Source organism: Lycium barbarum, chromosome 6 (genome assembly GCF_019175385.1).
Source record: "Lycium barbarum isolate Lr01 chromosome 6, ASM1917538v2, whole genome shotgun sequence".
Classification (NCBI taxonomy): Eukaryota; Viridiplantae; Streptophyta; class Magnoliopsida; order Solanales; family Solanaceae; genus Lycium; species Lycium barbarum.
Window position 1 is genome coordinate 116,281,639 of NC_083342.1, and position 11,015 is coordinate 116,292,653.

Consider the following 11,015-nt stretch of genomic DNA (forward strand, 5'->3'; position numbering starts at 1 on the left):
ATATAATGAACGTATATAATAGCCATGCAATCCAATTGGAAGTTAGGAGTAGCCCACTGGATAGGCTGGAGGTCAATAGTAGTTCAAAGATGAATATCTCTGGTCAAGTCCTAGTTAGGCATGAGCACATATATAAGCCATGCAGCTAGCACAAGCCTATACCAAGCAGGACCCATAAATAGGCAGCAATTAATAATAATGCCAAAGACGCCCTTAATTTTTTTTTCAATTTAAATAAAAATAATGGAACTCATAAATTTTTTTATTGATTTTGGCCCGAAAATAAAAATACACAACTAAAATAAATAGTCATTGCATCTAAAGAAGAAATACATATATAGTTGGCGCTTCATTATATATTTTGGATAAAACTAATTTTAGTTTGCTAAAACTGACGGAGTTTGAGCCAAGTTTTATTTTACAATTGTCCCAGAATAGAAGAAATTCACAATTGAAACAAATAGTTGCAACAAGTAATATACTACAAGAAAGAAGACATTTGCCAACAAATTTATTTTTGTTGCAATAGTTAGACTATTATTGCAAAGAGTACTTTTGGCAATAACATTTGTTTTGTTGTTGCATAAACCTTTCCCAACGGCTGTTATTGCAACGACGTGCAACAACTTTTTTTTTGTTGCCAAAAGCACTTTTTACAACAATAGTCAATACTATGGCAACAAAAAAAAATCATTTATAAAAGATTCATCATATATGCCAACAACAAAACAAAGTCGTTGCCAAATATTGAATTTTGCCAACTATGTTATATTTGTTGCCAAAAAAATTGTTGTCATTTCTGTACTTTCTTGTAGTATATTAAATTAATTAATTATATACAGTAAACACATTTATTTTGGACGCTTTATTCTGTCTCCATTTATGAAAGGCCAAACCGACACAATAGACATTGCGATGCGAAGAGCTTTACTTGGAGAAATAGAAGAAACATGTATCACTAGTGTATATATCATTTCATTTAAAGAATAAATATACAATTGGGATAAATAAACCATTGTATATAATTAGGTGTCGATTAATGGTTGGAAAATAACCTATCTGGAAGCAGGTTTTTAATTTTCTTTATTCATCCCCACACATCTAAAAAAGAGTATAGCCACTCTCTTTGCAGCATCAGAGTCTAAAGACTATCAAATATCAAGTCCAGGGAAATAATTAAAACTATATTGATAGTTCAAATGTGCTAACTTATAATTTATGCTTGGAGGTACGTATGATATTGAAGCTAAAATGGCACTACTATACCAAAATGGTCATAATAATTTGGTGGAGAGGATAGGTGCCCGCCATTTATGGCTTTTATTAACCCTCCTGTCTCTAATAATAGTTAAATAATGAAGTACTGGGAAACGAAAAAAGAAAGGAAATAAATGAAGATATGGGAACCAAGAAAGAACCAAAAGAAAAAGGATAGCACCTTGCACGACTCTCATAACTATGAAAACTACAAGTGAATGAGGGAAAGCTAATCCGCCCATGCAAACGTCCCTTTCATACTCCTTTCCCCCACCTCTGCCGCCTCTGCCTTCTCCCTACCCCCCACCCCCGCAAACCCACCCCACGCACCCCACTCCAATGCCTTCAGACACAGACAAGCACAGCCATTGGGATTTGGGAATTCCAACCACACATTTTTTTTTCTTTCACACCAAGTATGATGCATCAATCAATAAGTATTACCTAGATGACTAGGGATAAGTCCTTCTTCTTTTCAGTGGTGCACTCATATTCTAAAAATTCTAGATTTGTTTATGCATAAGTAGGGGCATATTTATGGTAGAAATAACGGTGCACGTGAATCCATGACCATTTCGCAAAATTATGTATTTTATGAATTTATGTATAAAAAAAATAGAATTGATCTGATGTATCAACGTGGCATTCATGTTATAAAAAGGATAAAGGATGCATTTGGTTGAATGCTGAGTTATACCTAGAGTAACAAGGATCAATTCCAATTGAACACCTTCTTTTTCCTCATTAATTTAGTGGTGCACTCATATTTTAAAAATTCTAAATCTGCCTCTGCAATTAGGTTCACAATTACAGGACTTAAACCTGTCATATCCATTTGCTATTTTTTTTTAATTTCCTAGTTCCAGTTTCACAACCACTTATTTTTTGAAGGCAGAATACATCAACAACCCCTTCAACTTTTGTCGGTAAATTTTATTTATATAGACACACGAACTCCTATTCCGATGGAGTACCTGAACACATGATAAAATGTTCTACGAGGCAGGGGCGGAGCCACATACAACTAAGGTGGTTCATCCGAACCCCTTTCAGCGGAAAACTACACTGTTTATACATGGTTGAAATATTTTTTATGTATAGATAGTAGATGTTGAACCCCCTTGGGCTTTTTTTGTGTTTACTTCTTCATATTTTGAACCCCCTTATAGCAAATCCTGGCTCCGCTACTGCTATGAGGTACTTTCGACCCAAATTCTTGACAAGTTTATGTGTGTGTTCTCAAGAACTCATCACATAGATAAGTTAACTACGTAAAATATGTTACCTCCCTTAATTATACATTTTAGTCTCAATAAGCCATAAAACCTCAGTCATTCCAATTGAGGCTCTGATGTGTATGATTAAGGATCTTTTATGTGGTTATATAGCTTATTTATGTCATATGCGATTGAGAACATGGGAAAAACATTTCAAATTTGAGCCTAAAATATCTCATAGAATCATTTTATCATTGTATAGGTGCTAAATCGGAACAAACAGTAGCTTGAATGTCTAAATAAAATATACTGACAAGTTGAAGGGGCAGTCGATGTATCCAGCCTTTTTTAACTTGTGATGTATGTTAGCGTGAACTACTGATAGTGGTAGCCGTCTATTTATGAAAAATGATACAAAAAATGATTTAATTTAAATTATATACATTATATTAGCAATAAAAAGTTTTTACATGTCGGTGTAGTTTAATTGTTGATAGCAGATTAGTTTATTTCTATCATGTTCGAAGTTGTACTTATCATAAAATTAGAACTTATTTGTAATTACCTAAGTAACTAATTTAATTGTGCAAAAATTTATACCATCAGAACATAAAGTTAAACTAGTCCTACATTTTGAGATCAATTGATTAGTTAAGGAAAAGAAGAAATGAAATTATAACATCCAAATCGGTCGCGCGAAGAGGATGCTTACTATTGTGGCAGTACTATAGTAATATTGATAACAGTTTTTAAGAAATATGAAGCGTCTATTGGTAATTCTAGAAGTGCAATAATGTGAATAAAGAAAAGAAAAGAAAAGAATATGTTGATCCATCAACTGCCCCTGATCTGTTACATTAGGTCGGTTTCTGTCTCTCTCCCCTCTTTTTTTCATTTTTGATTTCCCACCCATTTGATATCTGCACTAAAATTCGACAAAATTTGAATCGTGTACTGTAGGGGCTATTTCTGATAGCGACTCGCCCAACAATTTTTTTTTTCATTTCTAGAAGTCGAACTCGAAACTTCTAATTAAGAATGAAGAGATTCCAACCATTTCATCATAATTCATATCGATGAGAACGCTTAGAAGTGTTGAAGTAAAGCACCTTCTATTGAGAAACTATTTTTCCCCTCTAATTCTCTCTTACCCACGTGACTTGATAACTCCCCAAAAGAAAAGATTAAAGAAAAGAAAAAGCACAGAGTTAGGAAGGATGGGATGCTATCCAATATAAAAGGCTCACCCTCGATCAGTCAATCATCAATCAATCAAATCAAAAAGAGAGAGAAGTCTCAAATCAGGCAGAGGAAGGAATCACTCATAAAAATGTCGGCTTCATCTGCTGCTTTTGCTCCGGACCACCACGTTCACCACCATCACCTCTCTCCTCCCTCAGGGGAACAACTTTGTTATGTCCAATGCAACTTTTGTGACACTGTTCTTGCGGTACTACCTATTATACTCTCTACTCCATATCATTTTCTTCCCTCTTTTAACAATATTCCTCCTCTCTTCTCCCCTTTCACTATATGTTACGTTGAATTTATTCCTAAGTTTTGCCTCACACTCTTTATAGATACAAAATATAGTAGGTTGAAATACTTTCACTAAATCTTTTTTTTTTTTTTGGTCGAAATGATCTTTGTTGGTTTTTCCCCTTAATTTCTGTATGGTCTTTCGTTATTGCTCAATAATACTTAGTCCCTAATAGTAGTGATCTTTATTCTCAAGCAAATGCTCCCTCTTTTGGATTTTTAGCTTTCTTCTTGAATTTATTCATTTTCTACTTGCTATAGTCAACAACATTTCATTTTTTTGATATGTTAAGTTTTGTTGGCTAAACCCTTTTAGCTAAAGATTGCATTTTTATAAAATGACCATTTTTTTTTTAATTTATGGTACAGGTGAGTGTTCCTTGCTCGAGTTTCTTCAAGAATGTGACAGTGAGATGTGGTCATTGCACCAACCTTCTGTCTGTCAACATAATTCTTCCCACTGCAGCTAATCAGCTTCATCTCCCCCATTCTTTCTTTTCTCCTCAGAATCTTCTGGTATGTATTTTTTACATTATATTTTTCCCATTGAATTAATCTAGGGTTTTCATTTCTATATGTGTCTATGTTAATTAGCTATTTCTAACATCAATATATCATTCTCCACGTTTTATTTTTCTCAATTTGAGTGTGTCAATCCTTGCGCACAATTATTTTAACAGTTATTCTTTCTGAATATCTGGTAATTTTAACATTAATTATTCCTTTATACATTTCAGGATGAGATTCGGAATAATCCACCAAGTTTGTTGATGAATCAGCCAAACCCGAATGAGTCACTCATGCCTGTTCGAGGAGTTGATGAACTTCCTAAACCACCTGTCGCCAACAGACGTAAGATAAAAATTGTATGGACTTAAAAGTTTAACAAATGGAAAGAGTACTTATTACTAGTAACGCAGTTACTGAACAGTGCCAAATTTTAATTTCAGCATATGGCGTGCTGTACCTTTAAATAAACTATCCAGCTCTAGCCTTTCCAGTGAATAGGGGTTTCTTATCAAATGAAGCAAGAATATGCATGATATTCTGTTTGCTTTTCAACCGTGTCTAAACTTTTCCCTTTTCCATAATTAAATGTCATTTTTGGCGAAGGGTCTTCTACCATTTTCAAATATAAAGTATTTCCTAAAAAAGCCAAGTTTAGAAATTGCAGCTAAAACGTGTTTGCATTGTTCATCTACAGATTCTGCATTAGTGAAATATAAAATGTGCCCACCATGATGATGTTATTAAAATATCTTAACAGTAAAATCTGGTCAAATCCAAGCTCTGAGTAGAATGGATAAGTTTAACCATTCATATGGACTTCTTCTCTCTTGGGTCGGGCTGGGAAGTGTCGAAGACATAATTAAGTAAATAAACAAAGTGCTCCTTTTAAGAGTTTAAGTTACTCAATGAAAGAGATGGTCACATAACTTCAATAGAGAGAAGGGAGGATTTTTTTTTTTAAAGGAGGTCAATGAAGTTTCTCCTTCATCGAAAAGTTATGTTGTGCATATAGGTTGCAGGGTTCCAATGTCAAGTTCCTTTGACACGAGGAAAATTTCTACTATGCCAGTATATGAAACTGAAAAGTTGCTTTAGGTTGTAGATATAATTGTTGAACTAAACGTCTAGTATACTTATAAATATAGTTTAAAAACTGCTTTAGGTTATAGGTTAAACCTATTTGAATTTTGTCTGTTAAAATTCTTGGCTTTGCTACTTTAGCAGTGTTGCGACTATGCAGCGGTTAACAAAAATCTATACTTTTGTATTTTTGATGATCTCTTTTCTTTTCAGTTTATATGACATTATTTCTTCATTAATTTACAACAACAGCATATTCAGTGCAATTCCATAAGGGGATTACATTTGGGGAGGATGGAGTGAATTTTTTCATTTTTTTTTTTTTAAATGACATATTCCTATATTGGAAATATCTAATTATAAACTTTTCATTTAATCTTTAAGGAGACGTTTTTACGGCCACAAAAGTGTTAAGATATATTTAAAACCGTAAATTTTAAAAAATTACTACATCTTTACTTAAACTCTGTTCAAAATCAAATTATGTTACACAAGGAGTGCCTTTTTTCTCTCTCATTCCTTCATGTTATGGCTTCGGAGATAAAAGAGAAATGTCGCCCGGAAAGTTAGATGGCCACAGAATCTAGATGAATAGATAGAGAGAAGGGTAGATGATTAGATAATGATCATGAAATGATTTGATTGACCCAAAAGTATTCTCTTTGGTCCCGTGTGGGGTGGGTAAAAGGGTACTTACCGGTAATCTACAGAAAGTCATCCAAGTGTTTTTAATGCATGTTTTTGTTTGTCTGCATGTCTCTGTACTCATTCTAGCTCCGGAGAAACGACAGAGAGTGCCATCTGCTTACAATCGATTCATCAAGTATGTTCACATCTTTTCTCTAACTTTATTTTAGAGAGACATCGACATATATTTTTTTTTTAAAATATTTGAATGTCAAAGAAGCATATATGAAATTCCATTGACAAATAAAACAATGAAAATGAATGACAGGGACGAGATCCAACGCATCAAAGCTGGAAATCCCGATATAAGTCACAGGGAGGCCTTCAGTGCTGCTGCAAAGAATGTAAGATATTCCAAAATACTATTTTACTCATGAACAAGAAATAATTTTCAACAAGTAGAGGAAATAAAGATTCTATTCTTATAGGCAGAGGCGGATCTAGGATTTGAAGGTGGCGGGTGTCACAATTTTTTTCAATGTACATCTTGTTAAAAACGTGTATTTGGGTCGGGTCCATCTCTTTTTAGTTTATTCGGGTCAACTTAATAGGGTTTTTTTTTATTTGCAAATATGAAAATTACATCTCAAAAATCAAGAAATGAACATAATTAGCATCTTAAACAAGGAATCACATTCATTAACACTCATTAACAACAGAAGTAAAATCAACATATTCACCGAGGAACTTGCATCTCTTATGTATATTAAAAAATGAATTTACACAAGTAAAATAACATCTTCAATAAGGGAATTACACCAATCAAAATAAGAAAAATAATAGAAAAACTCTTCAATATGTAAATACACCCCATAAGTAAATGTAGAATTAGATAAACTACAAGTTCTCAACAATAAATCATAAATTTCATGTTTTTTCTAAGCAGTGCTTACGAAGTTTTCATCACAATTTAAGTAGTAGAGTGATTTAAATTGAATTTAACAATTATAGAATAGCAAATTTTTTTATAATACACTCCCTCCGTCCATTTTTCTTTGTCCATTATAATAAAATTATATGTCCACTTTTACTTGTAAGTTATATAGTTTGAAAAACCAATACATAATTTACCATTTTATACCTATTTTACCCTTATTAGTAAGCACTCCAATTCATTTCTCATTTTATTTATTGCTTATTAAGAGTGTCCCAAGTCAAATATAGACAAGTAAACATGGACGGAGAGAGTAATAAACAAAAGAAATTATTAAAAAAAAATGAATTTTGATCTCAATCCAAAATTCCCATTGAAATCCAAGTTTTTCGATTTAAATACTCACAGATTTGAGATTAAGAGAAATGCTTAATTGAAGGGATTTTGAAGTTTCTATTTGTGTGTTCTTGCTAAAGATCACAGATAAAATAATAGAAAAGAGAAAAGACAATATAAATAATAAAAGATAAATAGAAAATTGGGAGGGCCGAAAAGGGAATTACTGGTACAAAGGAAGTAAAAAAGCGCAAAGAAAAACGGGCATCGGAAAATATTAAAGATATATTCAAACTTATGTCTATCAGCCGTGTCACCTTTGTCTAATTTATGACTGGGGGTGGCAGAATCGAATTTTTAACCTAATTTAAGCAAATTACAACATAAATATATAAAAAAATTATTAATTGAGGGGGTGCCATGGCACCCCCACCCCAAAGGATGGATCCGCCCCTGCTTATAGGCTACTTTCAATTCCTTCTAACTAGGGTTTTGTTTTACTAGGGTTTGGTTCGTTCATGTGTTGCTTTTTTCGAACAAGTCTATATAGCATGTCGTTGAATTTTGGTTTTGTTTGTTTTCTTGTTCTCAGTGGGCCCACTTTCCACACATTCATTTCGGACTTATGCCTGATCAACCCGTGAAGAAACCCAATGCCTGTCAACAGGTATCCTACAACTCATCATAACCCTAGATTTTCACACAGTATATGTTTCTTTGACTGATTTAATTAACTAAAGCACACTTTCCTAATTTTCATAAACTTTACTAAGTTTACTTTAAAGTGTTATCGTACCTTCTTTATTTTACGGAGGTTTATTATACAGTTTTAACTTTTAAAAATTGGCTGTGTAAAAGAACTTATATACTATCAGAAACTACAGGTAATCCGTCCATAATATATGAGATTAATTAGTGACATAAAATAAAGCAAGTAATCCGGTACAACATGTTGAAGCATTATGCTGATTGTATAATTATTTCTTACATTGTTAAATATCATTAAGTAGTTTCGCGTTAGGCAGCTTGCTTTAATTTCCATTTTATTTATTTTTGTTGTGTATTTTTTTTTTTTTTTTGGGAAATGTGTAGGAAGGGGAGGATGTTCTTATGAAGGAAGGGTTTCTTGCTCCGGCGAACGTGGGTGTATCTCCTTACTAATTAAGGAAGTGATGAAGTCACCAGTGTTTCTTCCTCTGTTGGAATTAATTGTCTTTTTATTATCTAATGTTAATTAGTTTTATCTAAATATTAGGGTTCTTGTTCGATCTCTGTTTTCTTTTAAGAACACTCTGTTGTGTCTTTGATGAAGACATTCTAACTGTTTCAGGTTGCTTAGTTTATAGTGAGTACTGAGGAAATGATGTTGAACCACTGTTTGTTTGTTAATTATTGCTAATAACTAGGCTCTCTGAAACCCCCAATGGAACTGCTACATGTTGATAAGTGTTAAAGAGTACTATCGTATGATGAATTTCGTCTCATTAATTAGTTTTTTGGGTTTTTACTGTTTTGGGCGTTTCCTTTTTGTCTTTGGTATCTTCTCTTACAGTCTCTATCGATATATTGTACCTTCATTCACGAACTGTCAATTTCGTTAACGTGTCAAATCTACTATGTTTGTTCGTTTGCTTATAATTATACAAAGCAAATGAATCTGAAGATTCATTGACTTGACAGCCAAATGACCTACTATATATAAATATCCGATTGTTCAAAAACTCTCTGATACATGAGTAGCATAATTAGCCACAGTACATGCAAGATATAAATAAAAACCATGCTAGTTACGTTATTGAATGCATAGGCTCAACAAAAGGGGATGGTTGAATTTCTTCTCCTCAATTATGTACATTTAATTATGACTTTGTTAAAATTCTTGTGTACAATTCAACTAGAAAATTTGTGTTTAGACCAATGTGTCCTGAGAATCTGAGTTTTTGATTATGCTATAGAAGTTTTTGCTAATTTACAGCACGACGCTTCCGGCATTCTGTTAAGATCAATTCAACTTTTCTCAATCAACAAGTCATATGTTGTTCTTCTACCAGCTGCAGAAGAACATGTGCGTTGCATCTTCTGCAAGATTCGCTTTAGAAAGTTACGTGTATCTTAATATTGCGGGAAAGTTGATTGCACTAAATTAACAACTATTCATTGCTTCCCCTGTAGTATATACTTAATAGTACACTTATGATCTTTTATTCTTCTTCACATGCCACAAATAGGTAAAATGTCCTTTTCCCTCGAGTTTTTTCAGATATCTAATTTAGGTTCTTCATATTTTCAAACTAAAATCTCTGTTAGACCAGCATTCCAATATGTCGCCAATGACGTATACTTGATGTTCCAATGACCTAACTCTTGACACCTTAGACAAATCTTATATCGAAATGGAAGAGGAACGTGAAATAGCTTTATATGAACCATAACATGAGTTTTGGGCACGATGATGGCATTGCTCAAGAGACAAACCCCGTAAAATTTCGCCGGCTGTCCCTTTTTGGTATAGGTTTTAATTAGTAAAATTCCATCGTTATTTCTCTTGCTTATGGATCTTTAGACCACTATCTAAAGATTCATTTTGAGTAAACTAAAAATCTTATGAGAAAATGTAAGACCGCTGCCTAAAATTTTGTAAGTAATGCAAATTTTGTCTTTAAGGTTAAGCAATATATGAACAAACATTAGCTCAAGTCTAACGCTATTTGGAAGGATCATTTTCCAAGGGCAATATTTGCATAAAATTTTAAAATAGGGACAAAATCTAAATTGTGAACTAAAACGGGACATTTGTGTAAATCAACCTACAAATCTGTAATATTTGTTGGACCAAGACGGACAATACATGCCATGAACTTGGGCATAATTACAAAGATAACTAAAATATGCCTTAATTAGTCCAAATTTGGGCTAATGAGATGTAATTTAAACAAAGTTAAACCCAATTAGCTCTACCTGCTAATTATTGTTTTAATATTTCTTTATATGATTTTAAGGAGATTACCTTGCTCCTAACATTTTACCCATTTAAAGACAGGAGAATCTATGTTGAGAAACAGATAAATGCACTTAGAACTTAGAAGTAGAAAAAGATAACCAAATTAACAGTTTAAATAGAACTGGAATAGCAGAGTACTAGCTCGTATATGTTTGATAGCATATGTTAAAAATGGCTATTTACCAATTTTTCATGCTGGATTGCCCTCTTGGGCCTTAGCCTTAGGGATACTGGTTACAAGGGCAGCTTATTAGAATAGATGCACTACAAAAAAAAAATAGGTAATTTGTGAAGGTTAAAAGTTGTAATTCGCGGAGGTTTTAGCCTTTGCTAGTTGCTAGAGGAGGCTAAAATCTCCATGAATTGCAACTTTTAACCTCCACAAATTACCCATTTTTTTATAGTGATGATCCAAAGCCAAAGAGAAATTTACACCGTGGGTCAGGCTTATAAAGTTATAAACATAATTAACACAATCTTTAAAGTACATCAAAAATAGCACTTATTTAAACTT

General features: G+C 33.0%; 1 protein-coding gene across 1 annotated transcript; it reads left to right on the forward strand.

The window, feature by feature from the left end:
• The first annotated feature begins 3,633 nt into the window (after positions 1-3,633).
• LOC132645736 (axial regulator YABBY 1) lies at positions 3,634-8,946 on the forward strand. Its single transcript, XM_060362897.1, has 7 exons — positions 3,634-3,924; positions 4,383-4,529; positions 4,751-4,865; positions 6,378-6,426; positions 6,559-6,634; positions 8,093-8,167; positions 8,593-8,946. The coding sequence occupies exons 1-7, from the start codon at positions 3,697-3,699 to the stop codon at positions 8,659-8,661; spliced, it is 759 nt and encodes a 252-aa protein (XP_060218880.1). The 5' UTR covers positions 3,634-3,696; the 3' UTR covers positions 8,662-8,946.
• The last annotated feature ends 2,069 nt before the right edge of the window (positions 8,947-11,015 follow it).